The 25,637-nt window shown below is 41.4% G+C and overlaps 1 protein-coding gene across 5 annotated transcripts in view; it reads left to right on the top strand.

The window, feature by feature from the left end:
- Positions 1–25,637, top strand: part of LOC119656724 (dual specificity protein phosphatase 13) — a 111,009-nt gene that overhangs the window by 49,853 nt on the left and 35,519 nt on the right. For 3 of the 5 annotated variants that reach the window (XM_038063256.1, XM_038063283.1, XM_038063291.1), the window contains exon 2: positions 18,481–18,486. The exons of the other annotated variants lie outside the window; for them this stretch is intronic. In XM_038063256.1, the coding sequence (XP_037919184.1) occupies positions 18,481–18,486 (6 nt within the window). The remainder of the gene's footprint in view (positions 1–18,480; positions 18,487–25,637) is intronic. 5 annotated transcript variants of the gene reach the window in all.

Here is a 25,637-nt window from a genome sequence, read left to right as displayed (position 1 = left end):
TTTTCAGTATTTCGGAGATGTTCCTCCGCCTGGTTAACCAGTTTGTGAGCGGTACGGAGTCCCGCTTGTTTTGTTGTAGTTTCCTTAATCTTTGGAGAGTTACTCATTTGATTCCCACGAGTATGGGGACGGTGCGGTCAAACTTACTCACTGAGGCGACTAGAGATCAGTGAGGCTTCGTTCGAGTACAGTCAGTTACCCCCAACCGCAAACTATCCAATGGGCACGGTTCGCATTACACCCTGGATTGGGGAAGATGTTTTCCGACTCCCCAGTCTATATCCGTAGCGTTTTGTGGCTATCACCACTCACTAACGGTCTCGATAGACGAGAAGCTTGTACCCTGGAAAGCAACGCATCACCCTAGAGGAGAGACAGCTCACTGTCAGAGAGAGAGGTTGGCCCCAGGCCCCATGTTAAAGAATAGAATAAATTCTATTCGGATTCCTCATTGATGAAGAGCCACTTGGTAGTACCCACGAGCCTTGGTGGCTAAATTTGCTAACGTAAGTTGTTAAAACTATTAGAACACAGCTCAAGAGGAATAAGAGAGGCACTCAGTTTTTGGCTAAAATCTTTTTTTATTTACCAAAAACCCTATTTCGAAAACCAACCATTCCCTTTTTATGCCAAGATTACTAGGATTGAAATGTTGTAGACGTGCAGTTTCTTGGTGTTGCAAATTATACCATGACCTTTGTTTCACAATGTGATTTTCTACGGCAGATCTTATATATGAGTTATTATTTTCTGTTCTGCAAACCGCTTCCTTTATATGCTCCATGACCAGAGTTTGGATTAATTGTTTCGCTTGTCCTATGGACATTATATCACACTTGAGAAAAAGCTTCTGCGATATGCTCATATTATTTAGAAATTGCGTTTGCTCCACTTAATGCAAATTCTGTGTTTCTCCCACTACCTTTACAGCGGGTAGGGGTAGGGTACGCAGTGCTATTCAAATTTAAGTAATATAATTTATGTCGAATGATATCTTAACTTTGTCTGCTACCGACCACTGCGATTCCAAGGAACAGGACATAGTATATCTCTCGGTTTCCCTTTATGGTATTGGGAATTAAGAAAACGGTAAATCGAAGGTTTTCCGGTCTGCCCTTCTAGAAATATTGAGTCAAAAACTCCTATTGTGACCTATATTTATATGGTTGCCATTTACATCTGAACGTGGTATAGCGCATCAATCACACTTATACGCTCCCACCAGACTTCCTGAGATTCCGACACTAGTTCGCTATTATTTTGCGCCAAGGTACCAACCCACTCGTCAGTCATCTTGGGAGATTGCATTCCACTGTATGGCACAGCCAGCAATGCAATTGTCGACCCTCCTCAATGTGCAAATTTTCACTCTTACTTCCGCTTTTCGACCATATCACCGAAAGGTAGCATGCCTGTGTGCCAACCAAGTTTTTCATTTGAAATAGGATCAGACCAAGGCATTCCGAGGATGCGATGCAGACAGGTGTTGCACAAGACTTAGAACCTTCCAGTGACAGTGGGAGTCACTTTACATGTGCTAATCCCATATAGCAACACAGAAGGAACACTAGCACCGAACCGTCTCAACCTAGCGGCTAAACCGGATCTAGCCTAAATAATGCATTGTGGCCACTGCCCGCAGAAATCATGCTTCCAGGATATACAAATTGATCAATAACCTCGATGCTCTGCCCAGTAATGCATATAGGGAGATTATGATGGCCCGTCAGGCTGAGAAGCTTGTTTTTTTTGTGTACCTACTCCTCTTTTCAACTCCAGAGCCATTTGCCAAGGTCTACCCGGTTTCTTCAAAATGCCCCTCCTGGGTAGAATACGCCATATATAATCCCTGTGAAGCGAAAATTTGAACTCCGTGTGCTGTCCCAAAATGATCCATGATCATCCACAAGAGGAGAAACTTCAACGGATGTGATACGTTACGAAAGTTGGTGAAGTGTTCTTTCCACCCCTTCACCTAATCATCATCGTGAATGAGGAATCGACCGTTAAGGTCCTTCACATAGAAAGATTTGCAATCACATGCAAGTTCTTTCGTGATGCGATGCGATATGCACTTCTGAAATCATTACGTTTTACGGTATCTACCGCTTCCCTGACCAACGCAATAGCACACTCTTGTCACAGCGCACACTGCATTGAACTTCAATCAATCACTTCCGTTGATCGATCCGCTTCCACTGTTCCGCAGCCAACCAGATCTTCGGGGCATGACCGACGACCTGCGTAGCACCCGAGAAATAAGCATTTGTGATGGCCAACCAATGCTCATCGATATTTTCAACCAAGTTTCCCAGTGTATTTGCCATCTGATCAGCAAGATAGCTCTCCCACTGTCGAACGGCAGCTGGATCATACAACTTCTTAATCTACTGCTTGAAACTGAACTGATTATACGGGCGTCTGCAAGCTCTGTGCTCAAACTCTTGGTCTTGTCAAAGCCCACCTTGGCATTCAGATTACTCATTACGATCCCAATGTCACCTTAAGGAAGCCTCTCTTGAACTGCGTGCAGAAGGCATATCTCTCCACTATATCAGAAGTGTTCATTGGTGCATAGCACTGTATGGTTGTAGTGTCCCTTAACCTGAACGGAAATCTTGCAGTCAAATTCATGTCAGAAACCGGCTCCCAGGTTAAGAGAGTGCGCCTTGCGGTAGCTTCCCACAAACAATCCGACCTTAGGTTCGCGTCTGCTACCACTTGGCTTCCCAGAGTACAAAAGTGAGAAAAGGACTCTCCAGAGTTCCACAACTTAGGGCTCAGAATGTTCAGTTTATGTCGTTGGAATTCCCACGAGAGTTGGAGAAACCGAGCTTTCTGAGGACCCTCGATACCATTATCGAGGAGTGTGCGTACATTCTTGAAGCCGATCATAATCCGTTTTCGGTCTTCGATGTGAGGCCAGTCCCTATCCAACGCGCTGTTGATGTTTCGGTAGCAGTAGAGTTTCGAAATTCGCAAATTGTTAACGAACAAATTGTCAATAACCAGTAAAGGTTTTGGGTGTATTTTTAAGCCCTAAATCACAGAACCAAGGAAAGCAATATATCAACAGAATGGGATGAAAAGATATTCCACAACTAGTATTCTTTATGATCAACGCGTTAGCGAACGCCTCATATCAAAAATTTACCACAGCGTCGTTCCGTCAGTTGGTCTCTATGGTTCAGAGAGGTGGCCGACTACCAAAGACAATGAACGACGTCTTGCGGAGTGGGTACGAAGATGTAGGGTTGGACCAGTGTCATGGCACACCATGATCACATCCGAAATAAGGACATCCGCAATCGATGTAGGGTTGCATACTTTGTCAGAAACCTGGAAGAAGTGTCTTGGGTGGTATCGCCAAGTAATTCGCCATGATTTTTCTGCTAAATTCAGATAATTCTTAAGTACTGCCATGTCATATATAGACACTAGCTATGATAGCTGGCTGTTGATGCTGGGAAGCATTATTTAGGTGAAGTTGAAGGATTCTTGGTGCCGCTACTTCAAAGAAGATAGCTCTTGAAAGCATAGTGAAAATGAGAATAGTTCTTCTGACTATAATTAACCATCCTCCTTCATTACACACCACGCTCCTTACACAAAGTTGTTTCAGTCGCCATAAACTCAAATGACGCTATCATGCAGTGAATACTTTACATCATCAAACGTAAAAATTGCTGCTAACTCACACGATTTTCCTAAAAATAAATTCTCACTGATGTTGGAGGTCGCGTGAAAATTTCTCATTTTCACGAAACGAAAACGTTCTCAAGGCCGAAATACGAGTAGTTGGAATAAAATCAGATATGACTAAGCAAAGAATTTGAAAATATGATTTGTGAGCCATCAACTTGTCTGCTAAAAGGATCTTGATTTCGTGATAAGCTTTGGACCAACAATGGCAGGCGGAAATTTGTGTGTGTGGGATGCGACCGAGAATTTCCCTTTAGATAAAGATATGCGTAATGAGGAGAAGCTTTTGACAAATGGTGATAACATTTCATCGAGGTTCCTATTCGGGAGTGGTGCGGGTTTAATTTTAATTTATGTTTGCTTTTAAAGTGAAATATTTGATTAGCAAAAGTGGAAGGGAAGCAGTTTTTCCGCACGTTTATGCGAGAGGAATGTTCATATCCTAGGCAACGTTAATGGATATCAGAGAAGCTGAAGAAAATGAGGAGAGGAAAGAGTTTAAATCAGCAATGTAAGGGAAGAACACATTCGGATACTTAAGCCTGTAGTAAACTTCTGTTCAACCCCTTTCGATTGGGGGAACATTTCTTCCAAAGTCTAGCGATAAAAATAGTACAATTCGGGGCTGCTGCTCCCAGGACCAAGGTGAGACAGACTCTGATGAGTTGCTTTTGCGCTCGACGAAATCGCAAGTCATCCACTTTTTTACAAGTTTGGATGCTAGTCTAGCCAGCGGGTGGCGGACTCAGGAGTCCCTCAATTCCTACACAAAATCCAGTCTTACATTGTTTATAAATTTAATCCAAACCATATCATCATTCCTGTCTTCAGTTCCTTGAATAGAAACCACCTACCACTTATAACCATTTTCCTGTGGAATTTGATCGAAGATCCCACTCACCAACGTCACGAAGTAAATTCAGAGTTAAATTTAGAATAAGAAACAATCAGGCCACTTGCAATGGCTTGCTCTCGGCAACGCAGGTGGTATAAATTCTGGCTATGGTTCCAAGGTTGAAACAAGTTGATGTAATTCGTTTGTGTAATTCACATTCACAATTTCATTAAATCCATTGCGAATGCAGTGAAAGTATATAAAATAAATATAATAAAATATCCCCTGTGTCTGGGATAATTTTCAACAAGACGCTCGCTCCAAGTATCTGAAGTGAAACGAACTAATAAATATAATTTTAGATGAAGAAAACTTTTTCTTCATTGCTAACATTTCAGAAACAATTGGCGAGTTGCCAATAGCTCTACAGCATTAAACGCTAGTTTATCAAGATTCCTTGATGAATCTCTTCTGAATAGCCCACTCAAAGGAATCTCAACGATGAGCTTTCACCGACAACTAAATTAATAGCGTCTCGAAAAGTTATCTGAGTTTATGTTACGTGAAAGTGTCATTGTTTTGTGGATGGATGGGAAGCGGATTTTTTAGATGATTATCAGAGTATATTTATAAAGTGAATTATCAACAGGAAACTTGATGATTTTTCTGTTGGAATTGAGAGAAAACTGACACGGGGGAGGATAATAAAATATCTGAAATTGTGTGGGAAAATTTATTTTCGGCTATTAAATCTAAAGGTAACACAGAATTTATCGAAACATTTCAAAAATAACTTGCACGTGCATTGTTTTCACGATTTGCATAAAGAGCTCCTTGTAAAGACAAAAAGTAAAAGGGGCTACTGGTGCGTTAATGAAATGATAGCACTTATGCTTTGTTAAAGGGCAAGAAGAGTTCTTGTAAATAAGTGAAACAAATTTCACCAAAAATTACCGATGGTTTCGTCGTCAGAGCAGAGGCTACTCTTCAGACGCTGCCTACTCTTCAGGCACTACCTCATCTCTGCCCATTGGAGCAGCGTGACCTAAAGCGGTTTATACCTTAGTTTGCTCTTCGAGGATTGCGTAATCCTGTGTCCCCAATACACTTGATGGTGGACAACATCGACTTTGAACAGTAACTTACTTCAGCCTGTAGTCCCAGACCACTCACTTTTGAATGTCAGTCACGCTACTCTACAGGCAGAGGTGAGGCAACGTCTGATGAGCAGAGCGCAAGCAGTTGTTGTAAAAAGTGGATATTTACCCGGAAATAAGTGGTTCGTAGTTAACGCGCTACGCTCTAGGGAAGATCTCATCCCTAATTGGTGTTGCGTACAATAGGCTAGAGCCAATCACTCTGGCAACAAATAATTGACAACTGTATCTCAACCCTCCAATCCCGGGCATCATTCGTTATTATTTGCCGGTTTTTCGCACGATTTAAATTGGACTTCGCGTCAATCATCACCCCCAGGTACATGATGACCGGCTTTGAAGTGGTTGTCTGAACACCAACACGAATACTAACCTCTGTCATTTGTTCTGCTTGGTGAAGTTTGATCATCTCTTCATAGCTCTTTGGCCTACACTTCAACATCTTTCGTCCGTTGTTCCGCGTCAACAACCTAGCCTAAATAAGCCGTAAAACCGATTATCTTAGCCCCTTTTGGCACAAAAAGAGTATTCTCTACTAAGGAACTTGATGTACAATTGGCACCAAGGTCCAAAGGAAAGGGGACCCCTTCCTTGACAGTGTATTGCTTACGTCTCCCCTCCGTATCGTACCAGAGTGGCATTTCCTAGAGGTAACTTTTAATTAGCTTAATCAAGTAACTAGAAACACCCATTTTAGTCAATGGGGCTTTTACCCGTTTCTAGCTGGCTAAATTAAAAGCAAACTATTTTATGTTCAACGTTACCACAGCACAGAATTTATTGAAGGACATTTCGTTACAAGCCGGCTTCAAAACTATGACTATGGAATCGTCGATTGAATGAACTTGAAGAGAACAAATGTGTCTCTGTGTTCCATGATAGGGAGAAGTCTATTATAAATGACCCTCCCCAGCAACTTTCCTATCGTGTCTATAAGGCGGAGCGGACGGTATGTTGATCAAAGAGCATGTTAGGATCACTATCGGCAAGTCTCTCTCAATTGTAAAATGGCTCTACTCCACCGCATGGCAAAAATTTCAACCAAGCATTTGTTAAATTCACCGATAAATGAGTTGGGTTTGATCTTAATAGCGAGTTCATGGGCTCTACTGGGGACGACACCCAAACTAGAAAATTTGTTATCTCGATTCTCTGATAAATATCCACAAGTTTTTCCTCAGATACCGCAGTTTTGTTGAGGACGCCTCCTATGCGAAGGAAGATCACTATCATTATAACGACAAGAAGATTTCGGCAGATCAGTTGTGGTATTCGTCATCAGTTCTTAATTCAATCATGGCAGCGGCCCCGGTTTAAAGGTAGTCGCCCCACCAAAACAGCTGTTTCTTTCCGGACTTGTGTGCATCACTTTTATGGATGAGTTACTGTAATACATAGAAATTAATATCGGTCCAATTTCACCAATGTCTTGTGTCAAAACTGACGAAAGAAAGCAGCCCCGATCAAATGATATTCTTTTAATGTCGCTTATCCGTGCAAATGTGACAGAATCGGCAATCCTTCTTCCAAGCCTGAAGATGTGTTCATTAAGCCGTACAAGCGTAGCAACTCGCGAGTAAATTTTAGGGCACCCCGCCTGCCTCGCCGATTAATGTAACTATTATAGTTCTGTGTTCACTGTCCGTCTCCTTTATTAAAGAAGGGTTTAAGAACTAATCTATCCGTGCTGGCTCAGCAGCATCATGTAATTTGTATTTCTGACACCTGGGTTGATGAAAATATACTGAACTCTCAGCTCTTAGAAGAGTATTTCATTTTTCGCTGCGTCGTATAAGTCGACTGGTGGTGGAGTCCTAATTGCAATTAAAGATCAATTCTCGCCAAACTTGCCTTTTCCTCCTCTGGCGCACCATATAATTGTGTTGCCCTACGTGTCTCCCCGCCTAACTCTCACCCATTTATTGCATCTTGTATCTACGTCCCCTGCGCAGGCCCTTCCCACGTGTACGAAGAACTATTTGACAGCTTGTTTGAACTCCTTACTGCCAAATTCCCTTTCCTCCTTTTCTTCCTCTGCGGAGTTTTTAATCTACTCATGCTCAATTGGCCGCCTTAGCTCCTATTGCTTCTAACAACCTCTTCCACTCTGCGCCACTACTCTCTTCCTTTATGAACACTTGTTCTGTCCTGAGTTTCAACAACTCTAAAAAACTTTTGGGCCGCACTCTTGTTTTTTCCTTTACAAACTCCCAGAGCACCACCTCTCTCTATTTCCTCGCCTATCCCCCTATATCAAAATTGACGCTCACCACCCCGGCTGGAATTTGATGCAGGGCTCTCCCGCTCAGATGCCAAAACTTACCGTAATTCTGCTAAACTCAACTTCCGGAAAGTAAATTTGACGGTCTAAAATAAGCCCTAGCGCCTATCAGCTGGAATCATATATTATCAGCTTGTGTAATCAAGCTGTTGGTACTTTTTATAATATCCTGTCCGATCTTCTCTCCTGTTATGTCTCTTCTTCTCCTAGTTGTGTTCGTTCCTACTCAACTTGGTTCACGACGGAGATCCTCATTAAGATCCGCCTGAAATGTGCTTTGCAGAAGAAGTTTTAGATTTCAAACAATGACACCAACCTTGCCTATTTCAAAGTTAAGGTGATTACCAATTCGAATTGGTTTTTGATTTGTTTTCCTGCGGGTAACCATAATTTAATGGTATGAATGGTTCCATTTTCATACACCTCCGCCTCTGGGTGCTTCGTAACTAGTACCACTACCAGGTCGTCTGCAAAACCAGTTGGCCGAATTAAAGGAATTCTTGGCTTCCTCACGCCAATCGAACAATATCCGAACAAGCGGCTCACATGATGGCAGGGATGATCCCAATTGACATTCTAGCGAGAAAAAGACAACGCCTCTATGATCACAGATATCTCATCGGAAAACCTTCTGCCCGTCGGCGATCAGTCCGCGTGGAGTGCAACTATTGCCAGGTGGCCGGAGAGGTGAAACGAGTCAAAAAGCCGATGGACACACAGAATTATATGGGATACTCGTGGATGGATCAAGTGACCCCACGGGGGTTTCGACCTAACGTTAGTTTTGAACGGGCACGGAGGCTATCGAACATACTTCTATCGATTTGGGCATGACGAGTCGCTACATGTGGCTGACGATTGCAGAGGACGCAGGAGACGTGTTATTTCAATACCTGATTCGCAGTTAAAAGATTCGCATTAGAAGCGCTGGGGAGCGCTTCTCTTTGGAGTGCAATTGAAATATAGAAAGTTTAGATAGAAGGAAGTCAGGCAGAAAAAGGAACGAATGAGGAGTACGAATACGAATACGAGTGCAAGATAAATTCTGATCCAGCCCCACGATGTAATACCACATGGGAATCCCGCGGGGAAAGTGTTAGGAGAAGGAGATAGTTTTAGTGAGTAAGAGTCCCACATACTATTTCAGCAGGATCCTACGGTCGCCTTTGGAGCTTTCCACCTTCCAACGAGAAAAAAAAGGTCTAGTGTTCATTCATTTGCGTGATTGTCCCTCTCGCCAACGATCGAGCCTAAGGCTCTGCCACGGAAAGTAGGCGCAGATCCAACATTGGCTTGTGCCCATCGCCCGACTCCCCTACGCCAAAGCCGACCCGTTGAAATCGGCAGTAATAATTTTAGGACTGTGGTGTCTACTTTATAATTCCAAGCTGTCTACCACCACCTCATGTCACGCCAATGTTGTACTAGAAGGAGCGTAATAGCTGTAGATATACATGCCGTCGACATTTGCTCTGACAATGTCCGCTTCTGAGAATGCCATTGTTTCTGTTGGCTTCCGCGTGCTTGTATCTTCGCGTTTCCAGACGTGTAATTCATTCACGTAGCATTACTGTAATTTCGATAAAGTTCGCAGATTACGGTTAGCTCAAAACTTACAAGAGCAAACCTTCGGCTATCTCGCAATGATTGGGGTTGATATGGATCAACCTCATTAAGCCCTACGATTCAGCTCCCCCTTAAATACCGGGCACCCGCTACCATCTGTAATGCGCCGGTTTTTCACTTCTTCTTTCCCTTTGCACAACATGGACTGTGAATCTCCAATACAATCGTTTTTGATGAGACTATGCTTCAGTTTCATTATCATGACACTTAATGCTATGCAAGTGATAAGCTCACAGCAACGGGACAAACACAGATACCCATGATGACTAGGATTCGAACCCAGAGCAACGAGGTTGAGAGACTGACGCTCTATCTCATTAACCATTGCACCGTCATTTTATTATTATCTTTTGCTTTCAAGCTTTCACTTATGATTACTCAACCAGCGCCTTTTCTACCTGACCGCGAAAACTATCCCCTCACTTCTCGCTGGATCTATTTAGTTCCCATATCAGATGCCCTTTATGCGTTCACCTCATAAGACTAACACTACCGCCCAAGTCTATCAATTCCAGATCCGCTTTCGTTTCGAAGGATATCGGCATAAAACATATCTTCTTTCTTTTTTTTTGTCTTTTCTCATTTTTTGCCGCCCACCTCTAACCACTGCTCGGGTTCACGAAGTGCCGATTCCTCCCGTTTTCGTCAATATTGAGACCGTAATCGAGGAACTACCAAATTTCCTGAAAATTTTGGTCGGCTTAGCTTTCTTCAGTGAAGTGGTTTTTTTTTCTTGGCCTCTTGTTGTGCACCAAAGGGTTCATTAATGCCGTCCCTACTCTGTTTCCCCGCATTTTCACTTATCCGTCACCTGCGTTTCTCGCGTAACGCTTGAACGGTTTTCTTCTCTATAGGATAACTTAATACCTCGTATCAGAGCCCTGACACTTTCAGGCATATTCTTGCCTTTCCTTAATGAACTTAGAGAGTTCATTAATGCGTCTCCCAGTGAAAGAAATGCTGCGCCAGTTTGCCGCTTTCTCCGTTCGTCTTTTACAACGGCAGCGTTATTGTCAATCCGGGGACCATCCGTGGTCCTATCCGAGTCCGCAATTGATCTCGTCCCCTGAAGGGTGACGTTGCACTCGATAGTGATCTCCCAAGTTTCGAGATCATACGAAATGGATCCGTTAAGGATCTCATTTCCACTTCATTATTATCTCTCGTAGCATTAGATACCGCAGTATTCAGGTTTCCCGTTAATAAGACACTGCGGTCACTGGATATCGTCGGCCGGGAGCTCGCTTGGTTTTTCAGAGCCCTGTTCCTTAAAAATACTTCGTTTTTCCTCCTCCATATGTGGTTTAAATTGTGGATATCCCTCCCATAGCCAATTTTTATCCAGGGGTGGACGTTTTACTATGCATGCCTTTATCCACACGTAGGGATGGACCAGATGGGAGATTTGGCATCGGATCTATTTGAGTCTAGATGTTATAAAGGAACTTCGTCCTGATTTTTCCCGGGTTTTGAGTAAAGTACATTTTGGAAAATTGGTCCTCGATTTAGGTGTACACTTTTTGATTTTCACCGATCTTCCTTTGCAACAAACTTAGACTTCCAAAGCTATACAGGGCTTATATTGCAGTTTATATTGTAGTTGCAATATTCCCACCCAATTCCATGCCGGTAGATTAAGGATAATTTAGGAAAAGAGGGTTTACATAGATGCATACTATGATAGATACGTGCCTCCTCATACGGCATGTCGCATGTCGTGCTTTTAAGAAGCACTCTAAGCACACCAAGAAGTAACTCCTCCTAACCACCGTTTTCCGCTTAATTGAATCAACTGATTGCTTCCAATTATCGTGCTGAATGATGCTAACAATAGAGAAATAAGCCTTGAACCCAAACTTTAAAATAGTATCTGAATTCATTCCTATTTGCAATTCTATTCTCAAATCGCATGACACTAAATGTTTACATCGCATCGATTACGTGCACTTCTTCCACCCATGTGAGGCCTGCCTACCTGTAGGTCAGTCAAGCGAAAAAAATCGCCAGATCACATGTTTGTCGACTGACTCAAAAGCAAAAGTGAATTCTTGGCGTGAATCCGTCGGCCTATCTTTAGTATGTTTGCAGTAGCAACAGGCGGAATCCAACTAAAAATAAACAATCTTTTCGGTTGTACGTACGCTGGCCAGAAATGAATAGCTTGGATTGGGCGGTTATTTGTCTTACCCCATGGTCAGTATCTCTGTCTACGCGTCTATGCGTGACAGGCTATTCTGAGCCGATTCTCGGAATCAATGATTCGTTTAGTCTCGAAATTCTGACTTGGGTGATTCATCCATATTTGGCCACTACTTAAAATTAACGTCAAGGTCACGGTAATTGCGACTCTAATTGCCTGTTACGATAATGGAAGCTTTTGCAAATATTGGATGTTTGGATGCTTGTATACGGATTGGGATGTACAGGAAACTGCCCAGTGATAGACACATAATAGGCGTTATTGGACTCCCTGATATGCTCGTATAATTGTATTCCGTAATTATCCATTTCAATAGTGAGTGGACTTCAACAATCGATTGAACTTAATGTATCTGCGAGCGAAATTAAAGTGCTGTCGTATCTATTCCAATCAACCTTCTTTAGACAGGAAACAACATTTATTTCACATATCTAGTCAAATAAATTAGTAGTATAAAGTTAACCCAAGCAATACTGAGTAAAATTTTCAGGCTAGTGCTTACAATCCCTTTTATTCGAATTAAGTGTCCAAACTTCAATGGGGGTAAAAGTGCCCCTCATATGAAAAATTATGTTTTAATCAAAATTCTTCGATTTCAATCTACCTTAATGCCACAATAAAGAGAAGTGCAAAAGAGCAGAGTCTTGTAAAGAAATGAAACGAGGACTTTAAGCAGAACTGCTTCCAGGCTAGTATGAATAATGTCCTTATGTGCACATCGGTGGAAAATTTAATCTCTGGAGCTCTGGAACTTCTAAGTGTGTAAAACAAAACCTTATTAAAATGGGTGTACTCTCTGTCTGTCCGTCTGTCTGTCTGGCTGCCTTTTTTGGCTGGGGGAAATCCATGATGGATACGCATCTGGAATCTAGGACACGCAAGCCGGACTCTTACCGACTAAAACCTCCCATATTTTCTTCACACTCTCCCCGCGGGACCACCGTTTGCTTCCCGGGGCTGTTCAGTTCTTAGCTGTTCACTCTAAACGAGCTGCTACCGCTTTGCGTGACCTTAATTGCAGCAGCTTCCCTTCTATGTCACTGCTGTACTTCTGCTGCGGTTTTTTGCTGCTGATGCATCCGTTCCACCATTGCAACTACCCCGTCCTATGCTGTATTTGATTGCACCATGTACCTTATCAGATTTTCCTCCGGCCGGGTATTTAGATCTGTCTTAAGCTTTATCCTTTAGTTTTGAAATCTGGGGCAGGCGAACGTGTTCTGCATTTTCGGCTATACCTTCACACGTAGGACAATCAGGCGATTCATCTAGTTCGAACCTATAGAGGTAAGTCCTGTATCCACCGTGTCCGGTTAAGAACTGAGTCAGATCCTAACTCGTCTGACCGTGGTTCCGCATAGTCCTGGTCTCATGCTGTTTGCCATGCACCCAGTGACCGCAAACGCTCACTTTGCTTGTTTAGGTGGGCTTCCTGATTTTCGTATCTACCGGAATCATACCCGCAATCACGTATTCTGCCTCATAAGATGTTGTTCGGTAAGCGCAACATGTTCGGAGAGCGCTTAATCGATATGTAGCTTGAAGCTGTCCGGGATTTTTTCCGATTTTTATCCCCGACGCCCACACTGGTGCCGCGTATAAAAGTACAGAGCTGACGACTCCCTATAAGAGTAATCGTCGACTGTGCTTCGGGCCCACTCCATATGAGCTGATAGTCGTCGTTTTCTGTCCAGTAAGCTCTAAGTGGGGTTTAAAGCTCAGCTTGGGGTCGAATATTACTCGCAGGTATTTCAGCGATGGCTGAGAGCTAACAACATTCGCCCCGATGCGAATTTCAACAGTTTTCTGTTTCCACCGCTTTGTAAAGAGTACCAACTCCGTCTTGTGTTCGGCAAGCTCCAGCCCGTGGACTTGATCACCCGTATAGTCTCGTTCGCATATATCTGTACTTCGTCGGGATGATTAGATGTTATGACCACTCCAACGTCATCTACGAATCCGACGACTAGCTACTGAAAGCCGTAAAACGCCATTATACATTAAGTTCCATAACAAGGGGCCCAGATCAGACCCCAGCAGAGCTCCTGCCGTTATTACATACATCTTCGACCCTTCGTCCGTATTATAAAGTAGCTTCCGCGGTCGGAAGTAATCGAAGATCATATTAAATATATATTTTTTTGGTGTTTGTGCCGCGATGAGAGGTTCGATGATATGGTTCCATCTGGCAGAATTGAATGTGTTCTTGATGTCAAGAGTCACCAGTGCGCAGTATTTTCCTTCGTCGTAGGCTTTTTTGGCTAGTTCAAAAACCAATTTGGTAGAATCAACCGCTGACCGAGCATTCCCGAAGCCAAATTGCCTATTCGATAAATAACCGCCACTATCAATTAATGGATATAGCCGGTTATAGATTACCCGCTCGAGGACCTTGCCTATTGTATTCCGAAAACAGAAAGGTGTGTAGGATGTTGGTTTGCCTATCGGCTTACCTGTCTTCGGGATCAATATAAGCTTCTGTATTTTCCACTCCCTTCTTTTAGGCAGTCTTTAAATACCCGTGCAAACATGCTTGATGTCATTCTCATTGCCAGTTTCAGCGCCTTGTTGGGGATTCAATCCATGCCGGGGGCTGCGGGATTCCGGACCCTTTTCACTGCGTCCAAGACTTCGTCTGTGTTTACTGGAGGTATGTCTTCAGCGCTCATTGGTATCATTGGGAAGATTTTTTCCGGATGTTGGGGGAACAATATCGAAACTATCTCCTACAATAATCTAGGGCACATAATAGGAAGGGACCTTTTGCCGTTTAGTGCTGACATAATGCACTTGTACGCTCCTCCGCATGGATCTGAGTCTATCTCATCACAGAGTCGCTTGAAGCAATAATTTTTACTTTCCGTGATGGCCCACTGCAACTTTTTTCGAACCTATTTATATTGAAGGTATCGTTCTTCATACTCTAGCTTGTTTCTTCGGCGTTGACTCAACCTTAGAAGCCTTCAAGCATTCCGTACGACACTTCGCTATTTCAACATTCCACCAATAGTTAGGGTTACGCTTCCGAGAGTGTGCACTTCTTGGCATGGATCCGCCATATGCTCGGTATATCTGTTGGGACAGCTGGGATGCTTTTTCTATGACCTATGTTAGCCAGGGCGACGTTTAGGCAGGAGAAAACCTTGAATAGGATTCTTCACCTTTCATTTGTTTTCTGGCTTCCTCACTCCATTGTTCGTGTTCGTGTTCGCGGTGCTTCATTGCTTGCTGTAAAGGTGGATTGCCGTAAGCCCACACTGTGAAGTTCAGGGGGTCGAAAGTGATCATTTATTTAACGGGGCCATTCTCAGAAACTGCCCAAAAATCTGAAAAGCTCAAGAGTCTGCCACTATATGCTGGCTAGGCTCCAAAATACCTACCATATCGACATCCCTTCAAATAAAGTTAATAATATTATATTACTATAATTTTCAGTAATTGGCTGCAGTAATGTAGGCTATAATATGGAGCTTGATCCTACCAAATTTAGTTGCAATCGCACTATTACTAACAAAGTTATAATAGATCAAAGTTGTCACGTCTTTGCAAATTCAAGATTTTGAAGGTCAATATCACCCGTGCTACGTGCTTCGCACTAATGGGACAAATGCACACTCAAATGTCTTTATAAAAGAAATACACAAAACCTTTCATCCCTGAAGCGTCCATCTTCAGGTTTCCTGACTTGTTTTAGGATGATTAAGTTGGCAATTTTTAAACTGTCATGGTAGATAAGCAAATAAAGATTTTTGCTGTGCCAATGATCTGATCATATACATCCTTTAAGAAATCTGAAGGTTCATCTTAGCTGGATAAACTATTGCGGACGTTCTAAATGTTGAAAAAAGCCTAAAATCTAGCAGCCAGTTAAATTTTTCTAAAAAAAAGTATTTTACTCGTCTGGATTCTCTGGGTTCCGGGCATTGTTGGCTTTTTAGGACCAAAAATACTAAATTTAGCACCTTTTGAAGTTTATCAATACCTTTTAACTGAAATCCAAACGAAGTTTGGCCGAAAAGTACCATAATGTTACGATGCCTGCAATCACTTCGTAAAATAACTCGAAATTTACGATTTTGGTGAATGCAGTCCACAACATCATAAAAGGTATCAAATAACACATTAAACCGGAAATAAAAGCTTACAGTTCCAAAACAATGCAATGTCGTTCACATAAAAGTCCTGTAAAAACGCCAGGTTTACTGGATGATTTTTAAAGCATATCCAGAGTATTGCAGGTAGCGAAGTATGATAGTCGCTAGGGCAGGAAGAAAGCATTTACTTCCGAAAATAACCGGTAAATCAGTGAAGTAAATACAATCCATTTGGGTTTTGTAGGTAAATCAGTGCGGGGCTTAAAACTCGTGACAGGCATGCAACTGTCAAGTTCGGTACCGAGAGTCACTTAAATTAGGCCTGAAATTTGTTACAAAATGCCACCTTTTCATTCATTCAATGCACTTACCTTATTCCTTCCCGAGAGATGCAATTTCAGTACCCGCTTTACATCATCACCATCAACGGCGCAACAATCGGTATCCGGTCGGTATTCTGTACTAATAAGGAACTCCAGATAACTCGGTTTTGCGCCGAGGTTCACCAATTCGATATCCATAAAAGCTGTCTCGCGTCCTGAGCTATGCCATCGTTCCATCTCAGGCAGGGTCTGCCTCGTCTGCCTGATTCAAAATAAAATTCACGGAGTTGCTGGAGATGCATAGAGCCTGGGAATACCTGCGTTCTTCAGACCCGGACCTCAGCGAAGACTTCAGCTGGACGATGAAGGAGAGTACTTCGGTGAGTACTGAAACTGTCGCCTGTAGTGTGGCGTGGTGCTATTAATGCGTTCGCCTCTGCCCTATTGACTTCTGGTCATCAGTTGCCACGATGACCTCAAGTCGAACACATTCCTTGATAGCGGCCGGGATTGTGTCGTTGTACTTCACAATTTTGGAGTACATTTTACCAAAAATTCACCGGGCTATCCGTTGCTTCTAAGACCTGCAACGGCATAAAAAAGAATGTAGATGTCGCCTATTACTCTTCCTCGCCTCTTTAGAGGTCGCGCTCTGGGACACATTATGTTAACTCCGACTATGGTAGCAGCCCTAAATACTTTTTCTAATTCGTATCGCCATCAATGTTACACAAATGTACGGTATGACGAAAAACAAATAAAAAAAAAATAATTTTATTGTAAATATTGACCGGGATTCTTGGGGATGTTGTATTTACGTAACTGTGAAAAACATTCAACAAAGATTCTCTCTCTTCTGATTTTCTAAATATCAGAAATCTGGAAAATTAAAAAGCGGAAAATTATGGTTATATAACATCTACTAGATCTATTTGCTTCTAGCCGTGCAAAGCTAGCAATGAGTGCAACATTTTATTTCTTGGGAATTTTCTTTGGGGCTATGAATAATTATCTCCTGCTTATATACCTATAATTGGACAACAGGAGTCATTCTTCACATTCTTTCTTGGTATTGTCTTAATAATTTTTGTTCCTGAATCACCCTATATTCAACTGCCGTTTTAATTAATTCATATCTCTTAGAAATTCTCGAAATCCGTGAAATTTTTCTTTCTAATAGCGTGTCTGTAAACTTGATGGATATTCAGATATCAAATATTTACTAATTGTTGGCATCGGAGCAATTTCAAAAGCATATCATGCTTTAATATTTGCATGTGGGAATGGATCCAATATTTATCTTAATTTTCAGCTTGAAGTGAATTTTCTTTGTTAATTTTTTTTATTGTAGAAACAAATCCACAAATCTGCAAGCTGAGGTTTAAAATTAATTTCTCAAAACGTTCCTTATTTCATACACGATATTCATCCTCAATTTACGCAATGCCACACACGAAAATAAATCTTTACTCAGGAACTGCAACGGTGAAGTGCACACCTGCTTCCTTACCGGACAAAAAAGTCACCTCTCGACCCCTCCGATCGAGTGAACAATTTAGCAAACCACAGCTAAAAATCCTTCAAATTATTTAACACTCCTGAACACCTCTAGAAGTAGGCATTAATTTTAATACACGCCGACCGCCTGACACACACTCGTTGTCTATTTTCTTGAACGATTGCGCTACTAACCGACACTCTGTCTATAGCACAAATGCATCCATCGGGCGATAGCACCATCGTTCGAGACAAAGGATTCGCTAATCCTTGTTGCACACAAAGAAAAGTGTTCTCATTTTCGGGCAATGATCAAGTCTAACAACAGCAATGCTAGGCTGTCAACATGCGAATACAATATGCATTAGAGAGTTTTATAACAATAGAGAAATAAATGTTACCCTACTGCCTGTACCAATCTGTTACTTACTGTTACTGTTAATTTATATAATGCTATAATTACTAAATAGGGTTTATTGTTACGAAAAATTTCTAAGTTTGATGGGTTCGGGTTAAAAACCTGGAAATAAAGTTGACATGATCAGTTTTTAATATACAAAAAAATATAAAAACCCATTTTCATCTCACCTACCACGCTGTTAAGATAACAATATCCATTGATGATGCATATTTCTGTTTTTTTAGCCACAAAAACAGATATTTAATTTTATGTATTTTTGAATTTTTTGTTCAAGTTAAGAAATTCCAATATTTTCATTTATTTAATTTTTCAAATATTTTTTTTCTTTTTCCTTTATTTTCCAGATGATGGTACGTATTCATCTGCACCACCCCCTTTTAAAGCTCTATCCACAGTATCTGCTTTTCAAAAAGAACATCTATTTTCTTACTGGAAATAATTAGTCGTTATTAATTCAATATCAAGGTAATCGGTAGCTATATATCTACGTAATAACGATGGAATTAATTGAGCAGAAAATTTATTCAGTTGGGATGAATAAATCCGCCATCAATTAAGATGCACTAACGATGTGCTTGAAAATTTTAAGTTTCGGAGTTTGAAAATTTATGAATTATTCATTACAAGTGATTTCTCATAATTGGAAATACTGCATTGCACTTTGATGGTATGAGTAATGTTTACATACCAGTTGTAATGCATATTTTCTAACGTATGAGTCATGTGGTATTGATTACAGTAAGGGATAGTCTATTCAATTGCACTTTAAAGCTTTATGATTGAAGGAAGAAATTCAAAATTGTGTGTTGTTTTAGGTCAAATTTTCGTAAACATTTTTTATTTGTTTGCCTGTTTTCCATATATATATATTTTCAAAAATGCTGGTCAAATTGATCCACGAATGATGACTTTCTCTTGTCTGCCTACCTGAAAGAAATCTGTATCTGTATTTATGCTAATAAGGTGTCTAATCGCCATCAACCCTACAAGGATTATTAGGAAAAAGATGATCCCCCAAAAACAACTCCAGGGTACTGTACTGTATTAGAAGCCCTCAAAGCTAAGTTACGTTGAGTGAAAACGGGGGAGGGGGGGCAGCAATTCCAAGCATTCCGGGATTATATATGCCCACTGCAACTTTCCCTAAAATTCTGCTCAGCCAACATTCTTCCTGCCACGCTCGCAGGTGTTCGAAAATCTCTGTCAAAAGTGGACCCACCTTCCTGTTAGAGACCTTATCTTTCTTTTAAAGTCCACTTTCTCAAGGAACAATAAAAATGACACTCCAGTGACTTCGGGATCTTTTGCAAGAATTTTCGCTTCGCTGATCCGAGCATTATAAAACCTCACTTCTGTTTAACCATATCTGGAAGGCTTCGTTCAGTCAAACATCAACTTGCACATTGCTTGTCAAAATAAATTCGAAACAGCGTCTCTACCAATTTTATCATCAATCTGTTAATGAACGTGGTGTCTGCCTCTGACCGGACCGCAATCCACAATTCCAAGGTAATTAATCGCATTTTCCAAAAATATTATTGAGCCTGATCCTAGTTGACCCGGAATTTTCCAAAAATATAATTCCTAGTTGACCCGGCTCTGAAGAGTGCCTTCTTTAGCGATTATTCTCCTTTTGTAATTATAATACAACAGAATATATTTTTCAAAATACAAGTCAGATGGGATGATCTGGATCTCGTCCTCATTACCCGAAGTTCGTCACGAATGTTTATATTTGTCGTAGTGCTGTCCTATTTCTGTAGGCTTATTACTTTCATAATATTAAGTGTGGTGATAATGAAACACACAAAGCACAATTTCATTGAAAACTGTATCTCTTTAGACGTCCTATATCCCACAAAAGAGTTAACACGAGACATACAAACATAGGTCTGGTAACCATAGCATGGATACACCTATTTAATCTCGAAGTAAATACGGGCAGATTTAGAATAACTGCGTATGCCGCGAAAAGTCATAGTCTTCATCACTCGAGGAATGATCTGGTAACCGATTCTCTCGCTGTGTTAGAAGCTTCCTACTGCTAGCAAACGATGTATGTTGGCGTCAAATGCGCATGCAGTTATGATCAAGTCCTCAAGCTGCTTTTCTGTGCTTTTAATTCAACTATCCCAAATTTATGGAAAAATTTGATTATTACAAACGTTCGTTCAGTAAAGTTGCGCTCGAGGGTGGATGGACCGTCCCGAACAAGTTCACCTTTTTCTTCAGGTTTCAGGATACATCATTCCTCTTGGTTGATCTGGGTCATCCCGGCTGGTTTTCTGGCCATCTCACAATTTTTAAGCTATTAAAATAATAGAAGAACTTGGGCCGCTTCGTTTGTTCAGAGTTAAATTTTTTCAACTACCAAGAAATACTATAAAAAGGACGATTCAATGCACAAGATCTTGCAATCAGTCAATAATGCGCTTCACCATCCTGCGGCCCTGCAAGTTGGGGCCTAAGAATACACTCAAAGTTCTCCCTATTTATCGTACGAGGCTACTTAAAGGGGTAGAAATACGTGGGCTAGCAACCTGTAAATTTTGAACTTTACTGCTACCGAAACATCAACAATACCCCAGTAGGGACTGACTTCATGGCCACGACCTTTGGCTATCGAAAACTGACTGTGATTTATTTCTGGCTTGCATGCGCGCTCCTCGACAACGCTGTCGCGAGTCCACAGAATGCTCGCTTTCACCAATTCGGGTGGGAATTCTAATGATATAGGCTGCACATTCTGGGTCTAGGTGAAACACGATAGCAGGACTCTTGGAAAATACTCCTTCCCTTCTAGCCAAACTGATGGCAATATGCTTTTGTTTTTTGGAAAGCCGAGATGATTCTGACGACGACCGCATGGCGCGGTCTCTTGACCAGGGTAACAGACTTTTGACTGAAAGATTCCCGACTAAGGAGCATCAAAATTGTATAGTGGCAAGCACCAACGAAGACTTCCAATAAAATGGAAGGATGCTTTCTACGAGTAATTACAAGCAGTTCAGGGGAGACTTCCTCAAGGTGACGTTGCAATCGTGATGGGTGATCTGAATGCAAAGGTGGAATCTGACAACACCTTGCTTGGACATGTGATGGGGAAACACGGTCTTGGCGATCGTAACGATAATGGTGGGAGTTTGAAGCTCGTGGATTTCTGCAGCTTCCACCGCCTCGTTATTGGTGGCACATAGTTCGAGCGCAGAACATACCGTAAGGTCAGTTGGGTTTCGACTGACCGACATCGTACAAGCAATCAGGTTGACCACCTTGTTTCAACGGTAGATTGCTGTATGTAACAAGAGAGGCATTGACATCAGCCTCGGAAAAATCACCATCTGATGGTTGCTTCTGTTCGCCTGCGTGTTGCGTTCTCCACTTCTCACAGGGTTCAATAACAACCGCTTGTATGATCCAATTGTCGCTCGACAGTAAGAGGGCTATCTTGCTGATCAGATTACGGATACACTGAGTAACCCGCCTAAGAATATCGATGAGTATGCTCTTGGTTGGATACTGCGGAGATCATCGGCCACATCCCAAAAGGACGTCATAAGCTCTGGCTGACTGCGGAATCATAAAAGTGAATTAATGATTGGAAGGGGTTGAGGACCCTCTTGACCGCTGCAGATGATGGCTGGCGTGACGCACTCCAACTCCGATACCGAGGGAAATCCCCAGAAATTCAGCGTAGTGTGCGCCGTGGCAAAAGGGAATTTACCATTACATTTGTCGGGGAGGGAGCAGATGCTGCAGAACGCAGTAATTTCAGAAGTGTATACCGCATCACGATAGAATTTGCATGTGGTCGCAAATATTTCGATGATCCTGTGAAGGATATTAAGGGTCGGCTTCTCATCCCCGAAGACGAACAGGTGGAAAGAACAATTCACTACGGTTGGTAACCGTATCACATCCTTTGAAATTATGCCTCTTGGGTATGAAATGGTCATCGTAATATGCGGATACGGACTGTTCGTGCAAGCAGAAGAGAAATCATTTCGGCCAACAATGCACTCAAATGGTCGAAGGGCTTGACGGGCTCCCTGTAGAGTTATTTATCGGTGTATCTGCAGTTTCTACAGATCTGCTGCTCGTACGAAATCTTGCAAATCCAATACTTTTCCCAGAGATCGGAAGCAAGGGATGATCGTTAAGATTGCGAAGGAATGGGAATGGGCACCCATTTTGAATGTAACAGTTTGAGGTACATAGGCGGGCTTCCTGCCGTCGTAAAGACGATAGTCAAAATAATCCTAGAACGCATCAAAAAACATCTAGAAAGATTGATCGACAATGGACAGGCTGATTTCCGCTCGGGATTATCGTGAATTGTGCAAATTGACCCCCTACGTATCATTTTGGACCAGTGCGCGGAGTTTAGATCTTCGTTGCTCTTGTTCTTCATTGATTTCGAGGAGGCTTTCGATAGCGTAGGCAGGGAGTTTATCTGCCATAAGAAGAACATTCCAGAAAAACTAATAGCTATTAGCAGAACGACATGTGATAGCACAAAATATCACGTCCTGCTTTGAGGTAAAATCTTAAAGCATTGTAAAGTCAAAAGCGGAGTCCACCAGGGTGGGTTTTTGCTGTGACGTTCTTCATGCTGCCTTGTCCGGAGGGGGTGGAGTAGTTCAATGGACTATGACAGCTTTTTTTAAACACCTCGATTATGCTGATAACATCTGTTTGCTTTCTCGCCAGGACGTAGACCGTGGCCAAATGACCCTGAATTTGGCAAGAGAGTAGAATTAACTTTCCCGAGATGGCCGACATGTAGGTCTGCCCTAGATTGCTTGGCGGTCAACAGAAGAGAAGGAAAGCGGATATCTCCGGAAAGCCTGGGGGAGCTGAAGCCCATTTCAAGTAACCGCTAGTGATATAGGGTAGATGTGGTTGACGCACTATACCCACCAATGGGTGAATGGCAACCATATATCCTGCAACTGTCAGTGGAGGTGATGAAAGTGTTAAAGTTGTCTTCTGGCTACCGGATACAATTGTATTGTTCCAACCAACGGGCAAAGGAGTCATTTGTGTCCGTGAGGTATATTATTTTCGATGAACTTGAAATGGGTAACTATTTATATTACGATGTGTGAAGCAAGACAATAACATCCAACTTCTTGTAACTACGTGAAGTAATGTAGCGAATATCACTGGGGTACTCAATGCTTTGCGTGAATGTCTTTCTAATGAAGCATTATCGAAACTTGATGGCGCAGAGTTACTAGAAAAGATTCGAACTATCGTTATTTAAACTCGGGATCTTCTAAGCTGGTTTAATTGAAATGAAACCAATCAGCCAATCTACGAGATTCTAATTATCTGTTGGTTTTAATTCCTGTGCACGTTCCGCCGTATAAGGCGCAAGAACCTAATCCTTCAATAAAATTCGCTGATGGATAACTGTGGTCTAATTCTTGAGTGGTCGTAAAATTAAAAAAATTGCAAACTTGGGTAGTACCAAAAAACACCCAATTTTTAAAATGTAGTTTGCAGGAATCGACCATTTTCATAAAGGAATATTTGGAATATTTGAATACAATTTATAAACAAAATTGAAAAAAAAACTTATGCTATCAAATTGTTAAAAACCATATTGACCGATCTGTCAATATAACCGATTTCAGCACTATTGAAAAATGGTATCCTTGTTAGTATGAACACCCTGCATGTAAGCCCTCCCGTTTGGCAGCTACATATGTGAATGGTATAAATATATTGGCACTACCAAAAGCGAAAGCCAAAGATGCCCTGGTGGAAAAAATCAAAGTTTCCAATTTCTTCAATTCGGTCCCCTCGATCCTATTTTACGGTAACAAAACGTAGGTAATAAAACTTGCTCGAGTCATATTCGGATCAAATTTCATACAAATTGCAGATACTTTTGATTCTTGTTTTATTCGTTGACCGGAATTCACTTCAGTCAACGCTCAACACTTTTATTCTAATTTCTTACGGTGAACAAGATAGTTCGATTTGTTAAATTTCCGTAAACAGTGTACACCCTCTTTCATTGTCAATAAAAATTAAGACCTCGTATCAAAAAACTCCCAATCATGCACTTTCAATTCCTTAAGTTTCCTCCGCCAACAAAAATGCACTGCAAATAATAAAGCACGCATTCAGTAATTACTTACACAATAATTTCTCCATTACCTACGCCGATCCGTTAGTAGAAATGCAATTGGTGGCGTGCTACGGGAGGCATGTACATGGTACGATGATGCAATGATGCATGATGCAATGATCTGTTTGACAGTGGAAAATACTAATTTTATAATATTGAAATAGGATTTAGGGTCCCGGGGATCTTAACTTGGATGGATTTTGAAAATGTTGAAGAAAAGAATTAAAATTATCATCTAAAAAATAAATATAAATGTATTGGCTAATCTTTTTTATTTAGGGGTCAGGTTGGGATATAGGAAATTAAAAAGGGGATAGGTTAATAATTTAATGTACAAAGACGAGGCTAACTGCTCTAAAACTATCCTAGCTAACATACAATACTGAGAAAAATGTTGTCATCTAATCTTCGGATGATTCATCTTTGAAGATCTATGCCTAATTTACATTATAAACTCGAGTATTAATTAAGGTTTTTTTTTACTTAGTTTAGAAGTAGTAGCTGTACGAGAGTCAGACAATTCTTGAAAAAGTTTATCTTATTATTTGCTCAGATTGGTGGGCTGGAAATTTCCTGCCTCACCGACATTGGAAATATTTTATAAAGATGAGGTCGAAGTATGAATCTAACGATTGGAAAGTCTTTCAACTGAGCACCCGACAACATAAAGTGGACTGAACATCCAAATAAATGGGAAAGGAGCCAACAGGCTGAATGAAGCAGCAATGGCTGAACCTCTGGACTCCATCAAGCGTATGACCGAGAAAAATTACGAACCCAATTTGGACGAGCCCACCACCACTCCGCGAAAATGGGGCAAATGGTTAAGGAAAATAAGACTATCAAATTTGTCTATGAAATAGGATCGAAGAATTTATTCATAATTTGCCCTACATGTCGTAAGGGTTCCCTCTTGTGTGGCAGACTATCATATGACGGCAAACATTGGTTCTCAGAATTCTCGATGAAAGTACCGGGAGTCACAGAAAGCTTCAAGATAACACAATCTAAATATCTGCAATGTGAATTACTATTCCCACGTGTAAATGACTCAGGCTTCCCTATCTTCCAGCTCCTTTTATGCGACATAATCAGGATACTCTTTATTGCTGATAAAGCAGTTTCCTTACAAAAGATCTCATAACATTTTATATCGTTAAAAATTCTCCTTTGTTTTAAAAGGTATTAAAAAAGTTTGCCTGGTTTTGGAGCTCTATACAGCATAATTCATGGAAGTAGGCATAAAAACGTGTTGAGGAAACACCTTGGAACGGCAGGAAGCACTTAATCACAATAGTCCAAAAGCACCAATAAAATGTCCGTGATAATGAACTTGTTGCGGTCTTCCACTCATATTTTTGT

The sequence above is a fragment of the Hermetia illucens genome, chromosome 1 (genome assembly GCF_905115235.1).
Source record: "Hermetia illucens chromosome 1, iHerIll2.2.curated.20191125, whole genome shotgun sequence".
NCBI classification, from domain to species: domain Eukaryota; kingdom Metazoa; phylum Arthropoda; class Insecta; order Diptera; family Stratiomyidae; genus Hermetia; species Hermetia illucens.
The sequence above is the reverse complement of the archived record's forward strand: the minus strand, read 5'-3'. Positions and strand labels throughout refer to the sequence as shown.